The sequence below is a fragment of the Netta rufina genome (genome assembly GCF_964035555.1).
Source record: "Netta rufina genome assembly, chromosome: 20".
Lineage (NCBI taxonomy): Eukaryota > Metazoa > Chordata > Aves > Anseriformes > Anatidae > Netta > Netta rufina.
Window position 1 is genome coordinate 2,448,801 of NC_140144.1, and position 24,917 is coordinate 2,473,717.

Below are 24,917 nucleotides of genomic sequence, written 5' to 3' on the forward strand. Positions count from 1 at the left end.
ACGAATCTTTTCAGAGGAGGAATGAATGGCTGTGTCAGTGCAGAGATGTGCAAGCTTGTGAAAAAAACAAATGTGATAGGGCCTGGGTGTCGAGGTGGTTTCCTTACTCAGCACCATCTGTGCCAAAGTCTATGGAGCAACTTCTTGGAGTTTTAGTACATACAGTGTTATTGAGAGAGCCCAGCTTTGGAAAGCTGCATCTTACTCAGATGGGGACTCTGAACTCTTTTCAGAGTAGCAAATGGTTATTGCTTGCTTGTAGTCAGATACAAATGGCTGGTGGAAGAAAAAGGCAGCTTAGTCCTGACTGCGATGTGTGCTCCTGTGGTGTCAGATCCTGGGTCTGGTGGGGTCCCCGGCCCCTGGGACCTGCGAGGCAGGAGGGGGCTGGAGCGGCCCCTTCAGGACCACCGGCAGAGTGGGGCTGCAGGCGTCCTCGCTGTCTGTGGGACAGCCTGCTCGAGTGCAGCTGTGTGCTCACACAGACACTGCTTAACAGCGTGTAGAGAAATAAGGTAGGGATAAATAACCTTGCTTTGTCAGACACTGCTTGTGGAGGGACGCTTCCTCTCGTGGGCTGCCGCAGCCCTCTGCCTCATGCGCTTTGCTCAGGTATTTGGGCTTAATGGTAGACACTGTGCTGTTTTGAAAACTGAGCATTGTTCTTGGACTGTGCTTCTTAAATTCAGAACTTCATAATTTTCATGTTGTCTGACACATTTATATAAAGCTGCCTAGAATTTCACGTGGTGAAATCATTTTATGAATGAGATATATAGAATATTGCGAACTGCTGTTTGTAGTGGAATGCTTTATGCATTTTTGGTAAAATGCCAAACTTGTACTCTTTTTTTTAAAAAAAAAAAAAAAAAGGAAAGAAAAAGAAAAAAAGTCCAAACTAATTTAATTTTTTTTATTTTTTATTTTTTATTTTTTTATTTTTTTGTGTGTGTGTGTGTGTGAGGAAAGTAGTAATACTTTAGTTACTACTGAGATTATTTTCTTGGTCTTGCAGTTGTTGCAATTCTCCAGAAGGTGGCACTTATTTACTGTGAAAAGGAAGCAAAAGACTGGCTGCATGCCTGTGCTGCTGTTTGTCACCAGTTGAAAAATGAATCAGGCCCTGGTGCGTTAACATCAGGCCTCCAAAGGAATACTGGAACTTTAAATGTTACTTCTCTGCCTGACGTTGGGTGTTCCTAAGTGAGAATTGTATAGCTAAGGGTTTTTTTTTTCTTCACTACCATCCATGACCACTGTAGTGGTTGCTTTTCAAGATCAAAATATACTCTGCTTTATGTCTAGAAAGAAAGTGATCCTGGAGTAGGTGTTGTTCCAGTCCTCAAAGTCTTACATTATTGCCTCGCTCTACTCATGTTCTAATGACCTGGTAGATAACTTAGATCTTTTGCAGGGTTGGGGCTAAGGTTTTGTTTTTTAGTAAATGTTTCTGGTTTTGTTACTTCCTCCTAGGTTACAACCCTTCCGAACTCTCTGGTTGGGAACACAGTGCCTCGCCAAAGGATGCGGAAACGGGCAAAAGTTTTAAATTTGGCAAAAAGGTACTTGGGCTTTAGGGAAGGGGAGAATTCATGCAATGGGTGCTGTTGTGTGTGTGGTGTTGTGTGTGGTGGTGTTTTGTTTTGTTTGTGTGTATGGGGTGTGGAACCAATCCCTAGCACAGTGTTTTTCTATTGCTGTTGTTTTTCACAATCCTTTGGTCTCCCAGCTGGGCACTGGCCTTGCATTCTGCTGGGAAGTTTGTTGAAATGGAGTGGGTGTGCCTGCAGCATTGTCTGTAGTTTTGCTGAAGAAGGCAGGAAGGGAGCAGTCAGAGAGAGGAACACTGCTGTTTTATCTATTTGATAATGTGTAACTTGGTCTAGTGTGCTTTTGGTATTGTGCTCAGCCTATGGTGCCCGTGTACAACTGGCTGCTAAGACAGATGAGATGTCATCCTGACCTTCTGGTGTTTTGATTTGTAGGATTCTGCGTATCAAGAAGGAGTGTCCAACTCTGCAGCCCAAGGAACCACCTCCCTCTCTGCTAGAGGCAGATCTGACAGAATTTGATGTAAAGAACTCGCATTTGCCATCGGAAGTCCTATACATGCTTAAAAATGTTAGGTAATGTTAAATGGAAAGATAACTTTATTTTGCTTTTGACGGATATTCAAGTGATATAAATGTTCTTGCTGCCTCATTTAAAGCCTTAAAATTTATCTCTGTGTGGTCAGAGTATTGAAGCAGTTGAAAGAAACTTCACCTGAGCATGATGAAAAAGTCAAATAGTTTCCAAATTTCTAGAAACTAAGAAAATATTGGAGTGCATTAAAAGAAAATAGAGTGGGTTGGGGAGACAGTTTAGTGCCTAAATTTGGAGATAGTAAGATTTCTCTGATGTGAACATATTTCTGTTAGTGCATTTTTTAAATTCCCTTTAGACTGTATCTGACCATTTTTTGTGCAAACGTTGTCATAATTAGTAAATACTAATTGGCTGCCATATTGACAACTTGCTAAACTGCAGAATTTTTTACTTGTCTAGCTAAAAAGGTTACAAATAAAATCAAAGCCAACTTAACCCCCCCAGCCCTCTGGAGGGGTGATAGGAAGGTCATTGTGCCAATTCAGTTGTGTTGATATTGCTGACAAAGCAAAAAGTTTCAGATCTGAAACTTTGGTTTTGTTTGTATATGTTAATTTTTTTCCTATTACAATCTAATTTAGTCCTGAAGGTCATACATAATAGATGTTTTGGTACTCTAATAAAATTACTTTGGTACTGTAGTAAAAGAACTATTTAAGTCATCTAAGCTTTCTCTTGTGGAATTCTGACGTCCTGTGACTAACTGATGTTGCGGAAGAATTTGATTGTGTTAAAGGGGAGCTCATGGAACTATATGGAAGGCCCTTCTGGTGCTGTGCACAGAATGCTGAGGTTTAAGATGGAGATTTCTGTCTGCCTAGTGGTGATGGACTCCCGTGACAGTGAAACAAGTTCAGTTGCATGCTGCCTGTAGGAGGTAGTACAAATTTACAAGGATACAATGATGGGATTTTTTTTTCCTTCAGTATTTCTCATGTGTTCTGGTTACGTGGGGGTAGCTGTACTACAAGGGGAAGTTACAAAGGGTAGCTTTTGTCATACAATGTGTGAATCTGCTGTGGGTTTTTATATTCATTTCCCTTGAAAAGCCATGCTACCATTTGCTTGAAGAAGACCTTCCTTTTTGCACCTGTTGGCATTGTTTGGTGTGATGTTCAAAAAGGAGCTCCAGTATTTACACTTCTCAGCATTTTACAGCACTCCTGCATTTCTGTCTTGGTGACTTCTGCAGTAGGAAATGCCAGACCATCGTACTGCTGTGCTACAACTTCCTCTAAGGTCTTATGGGAGGGCTTTGGTGATTTAGGAAGGATTTTCTAAGGGTGGTGACAGCTTTAGGTTTCATTTGCATAGAGGGGGGAAAAAAACTAATATTTCATTTTCTTTCCTGCAGGGTCCTTGGTCACTTTGAGAAGCCTCTTTTTCTGGAACTGTGCAAGCACATGTTTTTTGTGCAGTTGCACGAAGGTGAATACATCTTCCGTCCTGGGCAGCTTGATAACAGCATCTATGTTGTGCAAGATGGAAAGCTGGAAGTTTGCATTCAAGAAAACGTAAGCATAAACTAAGTCATGGTTCTTGAGATAAATCTCTTGGCATAGCATGTGTGTCGGCATGAATTATTAATCATTGATTAAACTTAGGTTTGAATCATACTGATATTCGTAAAGACTGCTTCTAACCCTTCAGGGCCATGATATTTCAAGGTGAAGGTTTTGAGCTGTGGTCCACCATGTGTTAGAAGAGGAAGCTAAATGCAGGACTTATGGGGTGTTCTGAAATAACCTCACATACTCTGGTCACATAGTTACTGCGGGAGATTGGGGTGTAAGACTGGCTTTGCACACTGTTGGAAACATCCTCATTTTGGATGATGGTTATGTAAGTTAGGGGTACAGAATAGGACAGTGTCAGTAGAAGAGACCAAGTGATGCTACACTCCGAAATACTTTAACCTGCTAGTTAAGGGGCTTGCCTGGAAGGTGGCAGATCCAGATTTGCTTTTGTGTGGACGAGGAAAAGATAGCTTGTATTATGGGTGAGTCTTAAAACACTAAGTGCAATCCATTCTGCCAATTTGGATTACTTTTTTTTTTTTAAATTATTATTCTTCACTGAACTTTTCAAGTTTAATTCAGTTTTGGTGGCGGAAAATGCATTTGCTAGGGTTTCTAATGATCTAAAATTTTTTGATTTCTATATATACTTCTTTGGTGGTTTTACTTGGGTGGGCAGTCGAGCTCGACCACAGCTGCTCTTTCACTCTTTGAGAAGGGGGAGAAAATACGATGCAAAGGGCTCAAGGATTGAGATAAGGATGGGGAGATCCTTCAACAATTATCGTGATGGGCAAAACAGACTCAGAGTAGGAAGATTTATTACCTATTAGTAACAAGGTAGGGAAGTGAGAAACAAAGGAAAGAAACCAAAAATGCCTTCCCCCATCTGCCCTCTTCCACCTCCTCCCCCCAAGCGGTGCAGGGGAACGGGGAATGGGGGTTGCAGTCAGTCTATAGCGCTTCATCTCTGCCGCTCCTTGTTGGTCCCTCTCTGCCCCTGCTCCACGTGGGGTCCCTCCCACAGGATGCCATCCTTCCTGACCTGATCCTGTGTGGGCTTCCCACAGGCAGCAGCTCTCCAAGCACTGCTCCCACACAGCTCTGTACCACGGGGTCCATCCCCCAGGAGCAAACTGCTCCAGCACGGGTCCCCCACGGGTGGGCGGCAGCTCCCCCCAGCCCCCTGCTCCTGCGTGGGCTCCTCTCCACGGGCTGCAGCTCCAGCCCGGGGCCTGCTCCTGCGAGGGTTGTCCATGGGCCGCAGCCTCCTCCAGGCCACATCCACCTGCTCCACTGGGGGCTCCTCCACCCATGGGGGGGCTGCAGCATGGAGATCTGCTCCATGTGGGACCCATGGGCTGCAGGGGGACAGCCTGCTCCACCAGGGGCCTCTCCACAGGCTGCAGGGGAACTGCTGCTGCGTGCCTGGAGCACCTCCTGCCCTCCTGCTGCACCGACCCTGGGGGCTGCAGGGCTGCTTCTCACTCCTCTCTCCCAGCTGCTGTTGTGCAGTGTTTTTTTTTTTTCCTCCTTTCTTAAATCTTCTCTCACAGAGATGCAAACAACATCACTTATTGGCCCGACCCTGGCCAGTGGCTGGTCCCTTACTGAACATGGGGCAGCTTTTGGATGCTTCTGGATTCTTCTTGCAGAAGCCACCCCTACGACCGCCTTCCTTTCCCCCCCCGCTACCGAAACCATGCCACATAAAGCCACTACAGCCTTTCACTTTTTTCCTGTTGTACTGCTCATTGATGTGTAATCCTTTGATAAAGGGAGCTAATTCTGTTTCAGAGTGAAGAGAGCTTTTTTGTTTTTCTTTGTTACATAGAAAAGACAAGTAGGTGACATCTACCCCTAGACAAAAGAGGCTTCTAGTTTCCTTTAATTTATCACTTCCTGAACTGCACTGGAGTGTCTTTGAATGTCTTGTGGTTTTTCTGCTGTCTATTAGAATGGTGGTTTACAATCTGGGTGATGTGAATTAGCACACTTCCATCAGATTAGAGAGAATACTAGCCTCCAAGTTCTAATGGGGGACCATTTCTGTTAAGGCTGTTCAGTCTATCTGGGAGAATGACAGCAAGTTAAGCTTTCTAAAACACTCTGCATATGCCATATATACACCTCTGTGAGCCCATAGTAATCTTCTATCCTACACTTGCAGGATGGAACAGAAGTGGTTGTTAAGGAGGTGCTGGCAGGAGACAGTGTCCACAGCCTTCTCAGCATTCTAGATGTTATCACGGTAAGTTCTTGAACGTGCAGGTTTCCTGCAGCGCTGTCTTATGTCACTGAGCCTGGTGTGGGGGGAGACATAAACTTTCAGCATTACTCAGAAAGAACTGGCGTGGCTACAGTTTCTTTAACCAGTCCTTTTTGTAGCTGTAAACAGGTTGTGAAAAATGAATGCTTAACAGTGTAACACTGGCTATTTCTCAGCAACTTTTCTGGTAAACATCAGTGTTTGAATCTTTCATTTATGTCTGGAAAACCTGAGGTATAGTTTTTGATTTGCTCAAGGTCACAAGGACGTCAGGAGAAGGACCAGGTTAGGGCCCAGAATTCCTGGATTTTATATGGTTTGACTTATTACTTAACAAATTTATTTTTATTTAGTCCAATGAAAATAATCTGACAGTTGTTATTATTGTAATTACACTGTGAAACCAGTTGATGGATTTGATTTTTTCCTAATATGTTGTTGTTGCTACTGGCCATCCGAGGGTTGTGCTCTGTGGCAAGCAATAGGATGAGCTAAGTGCTAGCTGCTTGCACAAATTAGCAGTGTGGATTTTGTTTCAGGTGGAATTACAGCGATGGGTTTTCTGAAATTGTCACATCACATCGTATCTTATTTAGGAATGTCTAAACCGAAGGTGGAGGATTCATCGTCTTCAGTAACATCAAAGCACTTGAGTGCTTACTTGGAGGGTGTTGATAGCTGAGATTAAGATGAAAATCTAATCAAAAAGTTGTTCATATTTGACATCGATTCTCTTATATTTGTTTGTTTCCTTTCATTAAATAGTACCCTTATCATACGTATTAGTTCTAATGATTCTGTAAAGTGTTCTTTGCCACTTCTAGATGAAAACAGATAGTACATATTTGTGTGTGTGTGTATAAATAAAAATTTCCATTAAACCTATTGAAAGGAATAACAATTTTTAAGCTAGGACACACTTTCTTCTGTAGAAAGCAATGGCAAGTAAATAATTTGGACTGTACAAGTCTGCTTCGTGCTGTCAAATCCATAGTAATAGCAGATTCAGAGGTCTTTGCCAATGATGCTTCTGACAGTAAATTTTCTTAATGACAGTATCCTAAAGAGCCATGGAGAATCTGGATACTAATCATATTCTTTTCCTGTTTTCTTATACAACAGGAATTTAATGTTCTCTTCAGTGTTGATTTTCTGTTGCACTTTTTTTTTTTATCAGGGTGGTTGTCATTCATTTCTTTTTATTTTCATTCTATCCTTTTTTTCTTCATTCTTATTAGTTACACCAGTAGTGAAGCAGAATAGAAGAATTATTGAAAGTCTGATTAAAAGGCGCTGTTAGTGTGCAGAAAAGTATAAAACCAAGAACCTTGCACACTTTCTTTCTTAAGTAACTTGTTCTAATTTATTTTCTACTGCTCCCTCTTTTCTTTCTTGTTTCCCTGCTTTTGAACTGATTATTTTATTTCTGCTTTTTCTTCTTACTATGCTTCTTATTCACTTGGGTATAGGAGTAGCATGAAGATGGGCAAGGAGCAGGAAAGTAGTATTGATCAAAATAGAGGAGGTTTCTCTGTGGCATTTGGAGATATTGGATGAGTCTTAGAACCTCCAGCAGATACCATACCCTTAACAAAATTTTACTGTACCACCAGACGTGTGGACCTGAATTGGAGAAAAAATGCTTTCAGAGAGACTTTGAATTGTTGGAGCTGGATTGGTGATTTCTTTGTCCAGTTTTGTAACATAGGACATCAGGCTTGTCTCATACTTGGTTGAGAGATGCGCAAAAAGGTTGAGGTTGTTGTTAGAAGTGCTGCCATTTGTTGTAGGACCCAAAGACAGGGCATGTAAGAGGTAATTTTCCTATTTAATTGTCTAATTTTTAAAGTTTTCTTAGACCTACTAAATAGAAATGCCATCTCTGAATTAAAAGACTTGTTCTACATTTCAGTTATTCTGAGAACAGATAAATGTTGCTTTCTCAAAACTCAGAGGTGAAACTGGAGAATTTGAATCCAGGTAGATGCCAGCCCTTTCATGAGATTTTGGAACAGTTCAGTGTTATAGTTTAATCATCTGCCTCTGAACTGATATGGCCTTAAATATTAAAGAAGTCTCTGAACTGGACATTGTTGATGTCCATGCAAGTGTTTTCGGAAGTTGTTGCTGAGTGCTCACCCTACGCCTGTCCTTTTTTCCACATGTTCTATGTCTTGAATGATGATTTTTTCTGAGCTAAATGGGACAAACAAAGGCTGTGTTTGAGGATGACTGCTGGCACTATGGGTTTTGCTATTCTTTTGTCTTCCTTGTGAAGATGGCATTTGGAAAACTGTGAGCAGGTGGCACAGCTGGAATAAAAAGGAAATAGTCTTGATCAATTGCTAGTGACTGAGGGGCAAAAAATAAAAGGCTTAGGAGTAGAAAAAGCTGGGGAAAAAAGTCACCTGGATAAGAAGGTGAGCCTTCAGGGCTCAAGTTCATTTAAGGGGCCTGAGATAAGATGGGCAAAAGTTGCACCAGGAGAGGTTTAGGTTGGAGATTAGGAAAAACTTCTTTACTGAAAGGGTTGTTCAGCATTGGAACAGGCTGCCCAGGGAAGTGGTGGAGTCACCGTCCCTGGAGGTCTTTAAAAGATGTTTAGATGTAGAGCTTAGGGATATGGTTTAGTGGAGGACTAGTTAGTGTTAGGCCAGAGGTTGGACTCGGTGATCTTAGAGGTCTCTTCCAACCTAGATGATTCTGTGGGTCATAAGAAGTAATTGATCGTTGCAAGAATGTTGGGTAACATCTTCCTCTGGACTAAACTGACTCTTCTGAAATCTAAGCAATGGGAATAGGGAGAATGTGCCATATTTTTGGGTACAAAAAGGATCTTTTGCTCCAAGTTGGAGAATGTAAGGCACCTGTGTCTCTACTAGGAGATTTATTTTGGCCCTTGGCTGTCATCTGGATTCAACTACTACTTTAGCTGTGACATTTGTCACCTACAATATTTAATTACTCCACAGGTCTTAGAACAAGACAGACGTAAATAGTTATCTGCTTTGAGAACAAAAAGTTCTCTCAAAAAAACCCTAGTTTACTACTGATTATAACTTGTGTTCCTTGTGGCCTCAGTGTGTGATTGCAAAATTGTATAATTTAAATGTGATATTCTCTGTGCAGCTGATTACATTACATTTGAAAGAACTGACAATTATGGGAACATTTCCTCTTTCCACTCCTCTGACAGCTTTTAGCAGGTTCCAACCCTATTAGACATGGTGGTTGACTCTTTCAAAGGCAGGCTGCTGTCATGCAGGGATTTCGAAAAGGAAAAATTATATGCTGAAAAACTGGGGGGGTGGGCTGTTCTTTGGTGAAAAAGGCTGCTGCATCATTATCTGTTATTATCCTTAAACTGGTTTTCTCAGAGACTGTCAGCCCTGCTCTGTCCTCAAACAAGCACTGTTCAGGGGGAAGCCTTTTCTAGGTAGAGTGCAGACTGTATAAATGTGATATAAGAGTGCTTATTTTGCCCTTTTGAATAATGCCCTTTTGTTATGGAACACTATTAAACTTAATGCTTATCCTTTGTCCAGCAACTAAAGACTTAATAGGCATCTTTAGTTTTTCTTTGTGTATGTCATGTAGAGTTTGGTAGAAAATACAGTTGATGGAAAGCATAGGGATCTGTATTTAAAAACAGAACATGTATATGTATGTATTTCTTTTGACTATAAGGAGAATACCAAAGGATGACTTTGTTTAAAGCTGAGCTTTAAACTGACCTGTAAAAGAGGGCTGTTACATTTATTTTGGGTACAGTGAAAGCACAGAATTGCGATTTGTTGATTTCTTTACTTAATTAAAAGAAACTCAGGAAAACTTTGAGAAAGCTCAAAGATGTTTAAAACTTCAAATCCCTTTGGAACTTGAAAATCAAGTCTATTAATATCATCCCCAGATTTTATAAAAAGGTCAGCTGCAGTTAGTGTAATTAAGAAATTGGTTCCAATTAATTAAATTTTATTTTAGAATCTGCTTCATCGTGACTTCCAGACCAGCAAGGCAGACAGAGCTGTAGCTTTATTTTCCAGAGTGGTTACAGTCATACAAAATGCATCTTATTTGGCGTTCCCGTATGTTTAAGGCAGAAATTATTTTGCAATGATTGTGTTTAGCTGTTTAATGCCCTTGAAGACTTGCAAATCTTCATTTGTAATCAGCATTTGTATCTGTGTCCCTAGTGTCTGAAAACTTTGCCTCCCGCTGCTTAGGAGGAATGAAAGCTTCAGAAGCTGTAAGGTGACTGTGAAGTAGAAATTGTATTTCGTACTTAGTTTATGCTCCATCCCACAAAAGGACTCTATTTATCTTAAAAATATTGGATAAATAAATGTTTCTAGTATTGGTAAATGAATTCATGGGTGACAGATATTCTTTTCCCCCTTTACTGAGGGGGTGCAAGGGGTGTTGTATGGAGCTTTTTATGCAAGTTTGGCAGTAGATTTTTGTGAACGTCTGTTCTGATTCAAGGGGAAAGTCCTGAAACATAGGTTTGTCTTATGGTATAAAAATCTGTATTCTATCACTTAGTTATATCTTTTTTTGGCTTGTTAATTCTTCATCCATTCTTCTAGCAAGCCAGAATGGTAGAGACCTGATTTGTGTGAAATAAAGCGAAGCTGTTTGGCTTTGTCATTTTGAATATCATATTTGAATCATAGATATATATATGTGTTGTTTGTTGTTGTTGTTTTAGAAAACAAGGAGTCTGCCTGTTTTTTGTCCTACTGCGTTCTGTGCATAGGAACTACACTTTAATTGTTTTTTCTGATTATGCAAGTCTAGGATTGTTATTGTACTGATGACCAAGTTATTTGCTGCAGATAATAAAATCAGCAAAACCTCTTTTCTGTGATGTTTTGAATAGCTGGGAGTTAAAATTCTTTTAAAGCCTGGCTTTGCCTGTAATAAAACTATAACAGAGTTGACAGACTAGTCAGTTCCCCTTAACCTGATACACCTTCTTGTAGCTCTTATTTCCTCTGCCTCTGTCTCTGTTTAATGCTACTGAAATGGCCTGTGTGAATTCACCTGACCATGCCGCCCTCATTACACCAGCTGTAGGTCATGGAGCATAAGTTCAAGGCTCTTTGTGGTCAGATGATGTCTTTCAAGTGTATACAATATCAAAGTAGAAATTTGGGAAGCAATTGGGAAGACCTGTAGGAGGTTATCAGTGGAATAAACTTGTGTCTGACCCTTTCTATTAGGGTCACCCTGCTCCGTATAAAACAGTCTCAGCCCGAGCAGCCGTTCCATCCACTATATTGCGACTTCCAGCGAGTGCCTTTCAAGACGTCTTCCAGAAATATCCTGAAACTCTTGTTAGAGTGGTACAGGTAAGCTTCATTGTTAAGTAGAATTAAAAACCAACAGCGACCACACAAACAGACAAAACACAGACAAAATCAAAACAGAAAATCCACTCTGATTTCAGAGTTATAAAGAAGGCATTTTAAGGTCCAGCAAACTCATCCTTTTGCAGATACGGAACTGTTCGGTGTAGCTGCTTCTCAAGACTTGAGTTAGTTTTGTTAGTCCTCCTACTCTTAGAGACCTAGACGTACTGGTATCAGCATTCGTCATGTATAGGAAGAAATAATTCGTGTATGCATACATAAAATCGCTTTCTGCATGTGATAGCTCCTCACATCAGCCTGACCAGCACCGTAAGCTCCAGGTGGGGTAAAATGTGCTGGCTTGGTCTCTGCATCATGGTAATGCCCCTGATGGATTTCAGAGCATCACAGTAATGCTGCAGCAGGGTTTCAGAATGACTTGGAGCATGGAAAAGACAGCTGTATATTCCTAAAAGGGACTGACATATCCTCATAAGCTGTTTGTTGAAGGGTGATGCTTTGCAAAATTAACAACACTCAGTCTGATGTGAATTTCTACGTCAGAAGCGATTTTCAACACCTGAGGAAAGAGCTGTGCTTTGTATTACAGTTGAAGTTCAGCTTCCTTTGCTTTGCAGTGTTGCAGGAAGCACGGCCGAAAGCACGACAGACCCCAGTAGAGTCAGATCATGCTTCATTTTATTGCCCGAATAGCCTAACTTTTATAGAGAACTTAACAGGGGTGGACAGTGTTTCACACAAGATTATTGGTCAAAAGCACTCAGACAAACAGCTACAAGAAAACAACCCCACCTGCAAGAAAACAACCCCCTTGTGATTAGCAGTCACATAGACCTTGTCCTTGAGGCCAGCTACTGGTAACAATATTTTTCTAAATTCCTCAATTAGGCGATGTGGGAACACTGTCATGGGAACTTCTCATAGTTGCCCTGTTAGCTTGGTTTGCTCAGCTACAGCAAGCCATGGGATTTTTGCTGTTTCAAGAAATCCCTCAACATTGCAGGAACTTGGTCTTCAAGTGAGTACTGCAGATCCTGCAAGTGGAAGCTAGTGCAGGGACAAGATGCTCTGTACTCATGGTTTCAGTTTGGCGTTTGTTGAATGGCTCACTGTCCTGCAGATACAGTAGTCAAATGCATGCACATGGCCTGATCAGCCATTCTGATCTGTTCTTTTTATTTACTTTCAATGATGACTTTTTTTTTGTAAACTGTTCTCGTATTCAGATGATTTATGAATGCATTATGATTTATGAATATATACATGAACCCCCTAATACTGGTGGTTGAGGAGAACAGATGTTATAGCAATTTAACTTGCTCCATAAGAGCTGATACAAACGAGAAGATGGCGATAAGGAATAAGCTGTCAGAGCAGAGGACAGTGAGGCAGCAGTGATGTCTTATGACAGTTTAGACTGTTTGTAGAGCAGTAGCACAGACTTTATGGGGAATGCTGTGTTTTTTTTTTTTTTTTTTAAGAGAGAAATACAGAAGCGAATGCTTTTCTTTCAAGACATGCTTGTTACTAATGTTTACAGGAAAAAAAAATCGGTGTTTGGATGTACAATCTTTTTTTTTTCTATTTCTGTTAACTGACTGTAAAGTCTTTGGTAAACCACTTTAATCCATCTTTGCTTCAATTTGTCAACCACTATAAAGGAATTTCAGCTTGCATTGTTAAAGGCTGCAGTCTGTTCTTTAAAAAGTGCCTTCAAGTACTCTGGTTCACGGCTGTCTTTAAATGCAAGAATAAATGTGAGAGAATGCGAGAATGCTGAATCCATTCCTATTGCCCCTTGATTTCTAGATCATCATGGTAAGGCTGCAGAGAGTGACGTTCCTTGCTTTGCACAACTACCTTGGTCTGACTACTGAGCTCTTCAACTGTGTAAGTTTGGGATACATTTTATTTGCTGTTATGCAGCCTGGCACTGATCTGGCACTGAGAGTTTTTGCTCGTTTCAGAACGTTACAAAGTAAATGTTGCACTTTAGTTTAATCATGACAGTACGTGAGAGGTAAGGCACTTGTAACCAGCCCATAAAAATAGGATAGAATTTAAAGAGTTTGAAGCGTGTCATTTCTGGTTCTGCAGAGGCTTCATTATATTTCAGTAAGTTCTGACCTGTGTTAATGGTGCTGAGACACTATAACCTGTAATAGTTCCAAGGATGCTTCTTGGACTGTATCTTGAGAATGAAGTTGCCTTTGAAACTGATGCTATACTATCACCAGGTCTAGTACAGAAACTATGTAACTTGCATTATTTTCAGCGTATCTTGTGACAGCTTATTGTCAAGCAGCAGCTCTAGTGAGTGGTTATTTTTGGGAGATGGAAACAGGGTTGATCATTTATCTGTGAAAGAAAACAAACAAACAAGAACTCCTTCAAATGATGCTTGAGCTTTTGACAATGGAATACCAAACTGATTTGGTATAGTTTTTTTCTTGTTTGCACCTTCAGCATATGGACTTGGCCCAGAATGTTCACTTTACCCAAAATGGTCAAGGCTGTATTCCTTGTACTTTTTGCCTCATTAACAGTGTTAAGATTGCAATGACTGAGAATTTAATAAATTCCTCTGCTCATCTGTTTTAGAGCTATGTTCTTACTAATCTGCCTTCAGAAGCTCTGTCTGGTTAATGGGAATATTGCTTTTGCTGTAAGGTCATACATGGGATAGTGATTTAAGTAAGAGGGAGACATTTTTTTCTGTATTGTATGACTAATGGAACTGTGAATGTAGCTTTAAGGCTACTATGAAATAGATATCTGAAATAGGAAAGGGCAAAGTATATACTTAGTATACCTGTAGAACCATAGTAAAATGGTGTTTTCTCACAAGACGTTGAAGCAAATGTCTGGGTGTTTGCTTTATGTTTGCATTTTCACCTTGCTTTTTGCAGCAAAGCCAAGCGATCCCATTGATCTCTGTGGCAAGTGTAACGTCTGGAGGAAGTTCAAGCAAAGCAATAAAAAGACAAGTGTCTAATGCACCAGAGGAAGAGCGTGGAGAAAAGATTGAAAAAGCTGGGGAAGCAGTGGAAATGGGTATTGTTTCTGGAAATGGGTAGAAACTATCCTTCGTGTCGGTCTTCTGTTGTGCTGTGCATCAAAGGACTTCTTATTTTATCAAAGCAGTTAGGGATTGTCAACCGATCAGTTCAGGTTTGAAGTCCTTGGACAGTCCTCAGTTTTAATAGATTACTGCTGTGTTGTTAAAGATACTGGGAGTGGGAGGGAGAAATAAAACGTGGCTCCTAATGTTGATCCCATAGGAGAAGCTGCAAAAATTCTGCACTCTAGATAATAGCAGAGTCGTCTCTGGGTGTGAGTAGGCTTTTGTGCTGAAGTGTCTGTGTGGAAGCTCAGCCTAGGAAAATAGTGTGAGCTGAATTTTTCCTCTGAATCTGGGGAGGGGAAAAAAATTAAAAGCAGAAGGCAAGTGTAAACGTTGCTTAGTATTGGTATTTTAGAGTGCATTTAAGGCTATATGTAAGGGTTTGAAAGTGGGTAGTGAAAGGTCCTTGCTCTCAGTGAAACTTTATTAGCAGAGTCCCTTGTGTTTGTGTAACTTATTGTTTCTAAACTCCAGATACACTGAAGATTTCTGGTACAGAGAACTCTGAGCATGTTTTCAGAAGAAGCTTTTCTTCACCTCCCTATGCGGGGTCTGCAGAGACTCCTGGTAAGTAGTGCTTGGGAAAGCTGTGGGACATACATAATGTATCTAATCTTATGGGGTAGGATATCTAGTTATGCTAAATAATCATCATATAGTAGTACTGCTTCCTAACTCATTTGAAACATGTTTTAAAAAAATATATCTATTTTCTGAAATAACAAATGAGCTTCTATCCAAGAGAGCATTTTCTTGATGTCTTTATTAGCAACTGGGAACGTGCAGTCATTTGGCTACTGAGAGACCTGCAAATGAAGGGCTTTTATTCGTTCTTGTAACTGAAACCAAGCTACATATGCTGTCATCTTTCAGGCAAAAGATTACATACGGTTCTTACTTGGCTGATTGTCCCAAAGAGCACATAATGTGACTCTGTTGCTTTTAGGAGAGTGTTGTTGGAGTGGATAATAAAGGTGATTTATCATTGAATGCTCTGAGACATTTATGAGGCTGAGCTGTTTTGATGCTGCAGTGTTATTACAGTTAACTTCAGTCATCTGCACTGTAGCCATCGTTCTCTGAGCCAGTGATTTAGATTAGCTTTATATTCAAGGTAGAGAACCTGGAACTTCTGGGATGACTCCTAAAGACAGGTGCCTTCCTTCTAGTTAGCTGAATAATAGACTAACCATCTGGAGAGAGTTGTAAGGTCAGGCTCAGATACTGTAGTGATTATGGAGGTACTGTTAATACAGAGGTAATAAAGCTTAATCATCAGAATAAAGGTATTTTGGATACATTACAAGGTACATGTTGCTTATGTTGGCTATTAAATGGTTTAGGAGATAAAAATGCAAATGAGGGGTTAGAGAATAGGGGGACAGTCTGAGGGGAGCCCGCAGTGTTGAACCTTTCCCCATTGTAAGTTTTCTTACGCTTCTCACTAGCTAGTTAGTGGTATGTATAGTAGAGAAGAAAGGGTAGTAGGGTTTCTACCATCTTTCTTAATTTTTAACAATAGCGAGTCAATCCACTTCTTCTTCATTTCTGCTATGCAAATGTACAATGTCCCAGTTACTATTGTGGATAACTTCTGTGTTACCGTCCAGAGGGATGGAGAAGCGGGATATTGGCTAGTGATAAGCAGACCATCTATGAACCATGGTGTCGTGGTTCTGCTCGAGTGGGCAGCCGAGCTCCACCACAGCCGCTCTCTCACTCCCCCTCCTCCAAGAGGAATGGGGAGAAAATATGTAAAAAGGGCTCAAGGGTTGAGATAAGGACGAGAAGATCACGCAGTAATTATTGTAACGGGCAAAACAGACTCAGCATAAGAAGATAGTAAGATTTATTGCTCATTACTAACAAGCTAGAGAAGTGAGAAACAAAGGAAAGAAACCAAAAGCACCTTCCCCCCCCATCCACCCTCTTCCACCTCCTCCCCCCGCGCGGCGCAGGGGAATGGGGGAATGGGGGTTATGGTCAGTCTACAGCACTTCTTCTCTGCCGCTCCTTCTCGGTCACTCTCGTCCCCTGTGCTGTGGGGTCCCACCCACGGGATGCAGTCCTTGATGAACTGATCCGGCGTGGGCTTCCCACAGGCAGCAGCTCTTCCAGAGCTGCTCCAGATATGGGTCCGTACCACGGGGTCCATCCCTCAGGAGAAAACTGCTCCAACCTGGCTCCCCCATGGGCAGCAGCTCCTGCCAGGTCACCTGCTCCTGCGTGGGCTCCTCTCCACGGGCTACAGGTCTGGCCCGGAATCTGCTCCGGCAGGGGTCTTCCACAGGCGGCAGCCTCTGTCGGTGCAGGGCCACCTGCTCCACCGTGGTCTCCTCCACGGGCTGCAGCGTGGAACCCTGCTCCACCGTGGTACTCCATGGGCTGCAGGGGGACATCCTGCTTCACCATGGTCCTCACCACAGGCCGCAGGGGACTTCTGCTCCGGCGCCTGGAGCACCTCTCCCCCTCTTTCTACACTGACCTTGGCACCTGCAAGGCTGTTCCTCACTCCCTTCACTCTCCCAGCTGCTGTGTGGTGCAGCGTTTTTTTTTCCTGTCTTAAATATGCTCTCACAGAGGCGCAAAACAACATCGCTTATTGGCTCAGATCTGGAAAACAATGGGGCCCTTCCCAAACATGGGGCAGCTTCTAGATCTTTCTCACAGAAACCACCCCTATGGCCCCCTGCTACCAAAACCTTGCCACTTAAACCCACTACACAGGGAAACTAAGGGAAAATGCTTAGTGGTTTATACAAGACTGGCCTTTATTCTCATGTGTTAGGTTCCTTTGCAGTATGCATTTGCAAATGTACCAGCAGACATGATTCGTTGGTAAATTAAGTAATGCTTACTTGAGCCTTGGAACGTGGCCATTCTTCCCCTAAGCAAATACAGTAAAGTGAAATCTGCCCATGCAGCCCAGTAACATTTTTAAGGTAGGGTCCTAGAAGCTTTTATGTGGAAGGATTCCTTTATACTTAACAGTAGTGCTGTCCATTTGTCCTTCCTCTCCCCTTCTCTGTGTCATAAGAGTTATGTCAGGGTACACAGAGCTTAGCAGGGAGACAAAATTAATTTTTACTGACTGAAGAGAATATCTAATTGGGTAATTATGATTCGCTTCAGTTAACGGGGCTGATTTCCGTTCCCTGCATTGAGGTTATGTTCACTGCTTAGTTTGCGCTGAGAATATCTTGATGTCTGTAATAAAAAGATCGAGATTCTGTTTCAGATTTTATTCTACTGCCATGCTGTATATTCAGGCTCCATGGGAATATTGATTATGTTGACTACTGATTCAGAAAAGAGAGAACTATCTTTTATTGGTCATACAGGTGCTGTTATTTCAGTATCTCTTTGATTTGCTTGGCTGATTAGAATTAACAAAAATTATTTTAGAGAGAAACATTTTTTTGCATCATTTTGCTTCTGAGGCTGGGATGTGATTTTCTTTTGATCCTTGGATACCTATCTAACTTGAAACGTAGCAGTTAATGTAGGTGAGGGTGGTAAGTGGTGAAATACAATCCTGCCAGCTTGTGCTAGTCTTTTTTTTTTTTTTTTGAGTACACAGTTGCTTTATGTGGACAAAGATGCAATTAGGCCATGTGGAGTATCTAGGCTGGTGAACAGAACAATTAGATGAACTAAAAGCAGTGCGATGTTTTGTAACTGATAGCCTCATCAGTGTTATCGCTCCTGGAAATAAGTGTTCCTGACTTAGTTTTTTAAGGTTAAATAGCAGTTATCTTGTTTTTATTACACTTTATTTTATCAAGAAGAGAAGCTGATTTTTCTTTCTTCAAAACTGAAGCCCTGACCTACAGCATGAGTGCAGGAGCATAGGACCACCTGTGTTAGGAGAAGCAGGTAGTTGTGAGTGAGTGCTCAGAAGGAGAGAGGCAGCTGAAATGCTGCCAAGGAACATGTCAGTTGCGATTGTTTTTGCAGTGACTTCCATACCAGCAGTGTGTGGGATACCAGTGAGCATGTGTTCATCAAACAGGATCGCATTCCACTCTTGAGTTTCCCACTGCCTTCTGCTCTTTTGAGTCAACAGTTCTAGTTAAAGCTTGTTCTGCTGTATCCTTTCTAACTCCCTTTTGAGCAACAAGACAGTTTAATTAACCACTGTGTGGGAAGCTTGTATCTGTGACTGAGATAAAGGCTTCTGCTTTGAATAGAAGTCTAGTAGACATCCTTTCACTCTTAAAATGCCTCCTCTTTCTTCTCTCTGACTTTCAATACACAAAGCTAAGCAGAAGATGCCCTTCATGCCTACGTGACCATTATCTGCTTATTTAGGTTTAAACTGGGAAGTGTGTGTTTAGATTTAAAATGCACTTGATGTATCAGGTCTTAGTAATTAGGCTGACACTGTGATTTGTTAGGCAGCGTAATTGACGAGTAGTCAAATAAGCCTGTATAGACTTCCACACTGCTATTTCTAATATCCTAGCACTTTTTGTTTATAACTAAATTAGGAACTTAAAAGATGCACTATATCTGTAGTATCAGTAGCATGAAGAGCATTTTTTCTTGTATGATTTGTAAGTTTTGCTGTTGGTAATCTTTGGGCCAACGTACTGTTTGCTTTTTTTTTTGTTGTTGTTTTTTCATTTGGAGGTTGACTGTTACTTAATGTTATAGCCTCAGTGACCGTGTGCATTTCCTACTTGCAAAGAGTTGTTCAGGTTTGTAGGCAACATGGAAAGGAGTATTCTCAGATAGGTCTGAATCCCTGGTACTGTTGGAATCTCCTTGTCTGAGCTAGGGCAGAGATAGGAGGCTTTTCTGAAAACAGTATATCTTTGAGATATTTTTGGACATTGAAATATGACAGAAACAGATATAGGTTTGTTTGTTAAAGGAAACTGCCTTCTCTGCACCTTTCTGAACTATTTCACTGAGATGAACTTTTGTGGCTGATGAGGCTGATATGTGGGTAATTAGTTTCCAAGTTACGGTTGTTATTGATTATCTGAGATACGTTCCCAAAAGGTATTTGAGACAGCCAAGGAGCTAATATAATATGTATTAAAAATTAGGAAGTAAGGAATAGAAGTTGTTAGTGACTTCAAATTCATGAATGAAGTAAGTGAAACCTGCAAGAGAAGTCCCTGTGTATCCCTGAGAATGCAAAGACCACTGAAAGTTTGGACAAGCTGAAGGAAAGATCTGAAATAGTTTTTAGGCATGATGTAAAACGGGAAATGCTTTTAATTGATAAACTACAGGGGAAGATGCTGATCATAATGTTCTCTCTATGAAAGCTCTTAGAACATTCTTGTACCCATTATCTTTTTTTGATTTAGAGAAGAGTTTGAAAGCATTGCTTCCTGGAAACCATGAGACAAATTTGTCAATTAAATGGCATTTCCTGACAGTCGTCAGATCTGAAATGACTCTCTTTTGTTTAGCCCAAATTAATTACCACACTGCACAAGAGTGGATGTGGGAATTTTGGGACATATTGTATACGTGAGCTCAGATGGGGAGCTCTAAAGTTCCTACCAGACTTTCCAGGTCAAACAGGAGTAGGAAATAAATTTGAGCATGAGGATACCACTTCCTACTTAGTCCTAAACTTCAGAAACAACAACAAAACGGTTGCTAGAGTTTGTATGCTACTTGGCATTTCTAAGAATAATTGAGGTACTTAAAAGAATTTTGTATTGCTTGTAGGTACCTCCAGCAGTGCTAAGTCAGACATGGACATGGCGTATGAAAGAGCCAGAGTGCACTTTGGCTCGGAGGAGGCTGCTAGCAGTCCTGCTGTGGGCAAGGTAGGTTGTTTCTTTTGGAGATTCCAGCATGTTTCATGCATCGTACTTCCTTTGAGCAACTTCATTGTATTCATCTCTGTATGAATTGTGATGCTTGGTCATCTTGTATTGGTTTCTTTTAAGCTTGCAGTTGTTTCAGCAGATTTTTGGTGACTGTTCTTTTTTTTTTTTTTTTTTAGTGAAGATTTTTATTTTATCTCCTTGACCCTGTGGAGATTCCCTTGGCAAGCAATGCGAAAGCATTGCTGCACCATCTTGATTTTAGATTACTACCATTCTTTGACTCATGGAAAGGATTCTTTGCAAAGTTGAAACCATCGGACCATGTTGTATTTGTGAGACCTACTTAATAGGAAGGAATTAAAACCTTGTATCCTGTCAGGCTTTCAATTGTGATTTATAAACCCATTTTCCTTTTTGTTGTGTACTTTTTTTTTATGAAGGCTGACCTAGAAATTAAGGGCACAGAAAGGCTCTTGTATTATTAAACTCTTCAAACCAAAATCAGAAAAGAAAAAGATATTTTGTCTTCTCCATCTTTGTATGCTGTGTTGACGCAGTTTTAAGTCTATCAAGTTGGCAGCTGCCCAGGTTGTGTAAAGTCTTATCCTTCTCTTTCACAAGCTGTGTTGAGTAACTTTATTTCACTCCAGTGTCAAGCTTTGCAGGAAAAAATACAAAGACTATATAAAAAAAAAAAAGTTACTAGCAAACTGTTGCTTTTTTTTTTTTTTTTTTTTTTTTAAACTTTTTTTAGGCCACCAGTTGTGGTGGATGGGAGGGCATAGGTGATGGTCAAAGTATTTGCTGGTTAGGTGCCAATTATAACATTCAAAATGCTATGACTTATGTATCTATTCTTTGCAGTCAATATTGAAGAAGACTGTGACAGTGTCAGAAACTCCTTCAGCAGTTTTCCATTATACTGATCGTGAGCTTGCTGCGCAAGAATCCTGTAGTAGCAAACCTATTGATGCCATCTTCGAAGCAGCAAAGAAAGACCTTTCAACCTTGATGAAACTTGATGTAAGTTATTGCAGGAAAAAATGGCCTTGTTCTTGCTTTTCATCTCATTCTGCCAGGCATTGAAAAGTAAATTGCCTCCCAAACACACTTAGAATTCACTACCTGAATGTTTTATTCTCCAGTCTGTCGAAGTTATTAGCAGGACTGAAATAAATCTAAATTATTCTGCCATTTGAAAAGCACGTACTGAAATGCACTGCATGAATCTTTTCTCACTGTGTACACATTTATGCATGGGAGAAGTAAGCATGCAATTTCTGATGCACTGTAATTTCATGCTCTTGTATACTGTTTGAAGAAGTTATGTAAAGGCATTCAGGCAATAGTTAAATCTGTTAATCCTGTTGGCATTGCATCTAAGTGCCTCATTTGATTTCAGAATTGAATGTCTGTGTTTGGCTAGTGGTTGAGTGCATTTCACAACAGAGTGACTGTGCAATGCCCATTGCACGTTTTAGGTGTTTGATGCCCTTGCAGTTGTCATTATGGAGTTCAGCCCTTGTTTCTTACCTCTGTGTTGTAAAAATGAACGAAACTCTCTGTTTTTGTTGTTCCTGTGATTCCATCTGCATTTCATTACATCACTTCAGAGTTGTATCTGTTCATTCAGCTAATCATGCAATTTGGGAAAATTGTACAGCTGTCTACATCACTCACAGATACCCTAGTTTTATTGCAGTGTATGTTTCAATAACTCAAGTTTATAGATGCTGCCAGAGGCCTTGGCACAGCTGCTGCAACCTCTGCTTCTGGTTTAAGAACTCTCACCAAACAACACCTGCTTTAGTGTTAGCTAGAACTTAAAAGACTTCACTTCTGGATCCTCACGTTCCCTGCAGATTTCTAAACTATTTCTTTCACGAGTTCAAAGTCTTGATCATGATCTTCCAGCTACAGGTATTAAGGCTTGAAAAACATGCTCTGTGTTGTTGCTGATTTAACTAAGGCATGGGGTACTGTCTGTTAGTCTGCAAGCAGATGTGACCGTCTTGTTATGTTCATGTTCAGCTTTTCAGGCATTTATGTCAGCATGAAAGGCTACAGCCTGTTCCAGAGGAAATTCTTGTTACAGATGGAGTAAAATTGGAATATATACTCTTTCATCTGTTCTGTTCATAAAATCATAGAATCCTTTAAGGGTTTGGGTTGGAAAGGACCTTAAAGCCCATCTAATTCCAACCCCATCATGGGTAGGGACCCCTCCCACCAGCCCAGGCTGCCCCCAGCCCCATCCAGCCTGGCTTTGGGCACTGTCAGGGATGGGGCACCCACAGCTCCTCTGGGCAGCCTGAGACAGGGCCTCACCGACCTCATAGTAAAGTATTTCTTCATCATGTCTAATTTAATTCTACCCTCTTTTAATTTAAAGCCATTACCCCTTGACCTATCACTCTACTCCCTGACAAAGTCCCTCCTCAGCTTTCTGCAGCCCCCTTTAGGCACTGTCAGGCCGCTGTAAGGTCAGCCCGGAGCCTTCTCTTCTCCAGGCTGAACAACCCCAACTCCCTCAGCCTGTTCCCATAGCAGAGGTGCTCCAGCCCTTTGATTGTCTTCGTGGTCTCCTCTGGACTCGCTCTAATAATTCCATGTCCTTGTGCTGGGGGCCCCAGAGCTGAGCTCAAGGCTCCAGGTGGGGTCCCAGAAGAGTGGAGCAGCGGGAGAGAATCCCCTCCCTCACCCTGCTGGCCATGCTGCCTTTGGTGCAGCCCATGGTCCGGGAGGCTTTCTGTTCTTGGTAAGGCTGGCCTCAGACTCTGCTTATGAAAAAAGTTTGTATCCTGTGTACAGCTGATGGTTTCCTGTTTAGCACTATCACATCACAAGCAAAAATTCCAAAATCACCGAAGCTACCAAGTGCAACAAATTTGTCTTTGAATCTAGATTAAATTTCTCAATAACTGACAAGTAAACAGATTCGAGTTGAAGTTAATTGGAGTGGTATCCTTGAAACGCATCATCTAGCAGGCAATGTTTTAGCATGAAGATGAGGTAGGCTCAATGAAATAAGGTAGGCTTTTCCAACCCTGATATTGTAGCAACTGTTTTTTACACAAGATGGTAAGAATCTGGTGGAATGTAGCTAAATGCTAGAAACTTCATTTAAAGGTCAGTGTTGATTTTTTTCCTATGCAGTATAGCAAAAGTTGGTTCTACAGGCAATGGAAGAAAAATCTTATTCTGCGTAAAATTTATATTTAATATAATTACGTCAACGAAGACAACTAATTCTGTAAGCTTCTCTTAGTTCTCTTAAATTAGCTCAGATCTTTTATTTCTTATCTGACCAGAGGCATTTTAAGATGTCATTTTTCAGAGCAGCCAATCACAGTGAATAAAATCAAGATGCTTTGATGGCAGATGGTGCTGTTTTGGTGTGTGTGTGTGAGAGAGGGAGGGAGGGACGGAGGGGTTATTTAATCTAGCAGAGTGGCAGTATTACTTCAAGTGACCCTTAGGTCATCATTTAAATGTTTTTATTTTGTTTCAGATAGCTTGAATTCCTTGGGACTCTGTCATGAACTGTTTTCAATATGATATAACTCTCATATCAGAACTGTAGATAAAGCTGGAAACATGTAAGAGTTGGGCAATGTTGAAGGGCACATCTTCTGCATGAGTTGTATGGGAGTTGATTCATTTCCTTTGGCAAAAAAAAAAAAACTGTCCCACTTAATTACTGCTTTTGTTTATAAGTGGTTTGTGCTTTCATTTCTGCATCATAAACCTCTGCTAATTTATTATCTGCTAGAGTAACAGAGAGACAGACCCTTGCTGTGAAATGGATTCTGTTGTGTTAGCAACTTTCTTTATTAAAAGCTCCTGGCTGGGGGAGGGTGGTGGGGATCAGTGGAAGAAATGGCATTTAGCTCAAACTCTGAAACCGTGAGCTGAGCTTGGATTTGCTGGCCTTGCCTGCTTGAGAGAGAAAATGGATCTTGTCTGTGATCCTTGTTTGTCAGCTCCTTTATTGCTTAATTAATCGGAGTAGTAATGTCACAGAAATGTAGGATTTCAAGGACTGCTTGGTGTTCAGTTAGTCTCATCCCATGCCCCAGGCAGAACCAAATATTGCTAAGTCATTAGCAGGTTGTGTCTAAGCTGTTCTTAACGATCTCCAATGACGAGGACTTCACAGCTTTGTATGCAATCTATTTCAATACTTTGCTAGTCTTAGACATGTAGAAAATCTTTGTAACAATTTTTAGAGGTAATTCAGCCAAAAAAAGCCACTGATGGTTTATAAGGAGAGCTGATTAGGGAGCTCATGAGTCCTTTCTGTGGGATACTTTCATAATTAAAAACTTTAGGTAATACTACGCAGACAGAAATGTGTAAATATAGGGGAAAAAATCAGAAATTAGTTGAGTTGATATTGCTGAACTGAAATATTTTGACAGGTGCTTGTCAGGTTCTTGTATTGGATATGTTCCCATGAAACAGATTGGTTTCAATAAAACTATTTTTTTGGTGAAAATCTGTTCTTTTTATCAGCTGTAGGTGTAACAAAAAATTCTGATTATTTTATTTGCTCTATTTTTCCAACTGAAAATTAAAGAAAAAACTGGCATAGCAATTACAATGGTAAAATGCTTCCATCTCTGCTGCAGTAAGGTTAATGACGGGGGGCAAATTCTGCTGTGTGCACGCACCGAATTGCATCTCCCTGGG

General features: G+C 40.9%; 1 protein-coding gene across 1 annotated transcript in view; it reads left to right on the forward strand.

The window, feature by feature from the left end:
* PNPLA7 (patatin like domain 7, lysophospholipase) overlaps positions 1-24,917 on the forward strand; it is a 134,535-nt gene that overhangs the window by 5,135 nt on the left and 104,483 nt on the right. Inside the window, exons 6-15 of the mRNA XM_084299130.1 lie at positions 1,474-1,562; positions 1,986-2,126; positions 3,503-3,662; positions 5,836-5,916; positions 11,157-11,285; positions 13,116-13,196; positions 14,216-14,360; positions 14,905-14,997; positions 20,122-20,222; positions 21,090-21,248. Of these exons, the coding sequence (XP_084155256.1) occupies positions 1,474-1,562; positions 1,986-2,126; positions 3,503-3,662; positions 5,836-5,916; positions 11,157-11,285; positions 13,116-13,196; positions 14,216-14,360; positions 14,905-14,997; positions 20,122-20,222; positions 21,090-21,248 (1,179 nt within the window). The remainder of the gene's footprint in view (positions 1-1,473; positions 1,563-1,985; positions 2,127-3,502; positions 3,663-5,835; positions 5,917-11,156; positions 11,286-13,115; positions 13,197-14,215; positions 14,361-14,904; positions 14,998-20,121; positions 20,223-21,089; positions 21,249-24,917) is intronic.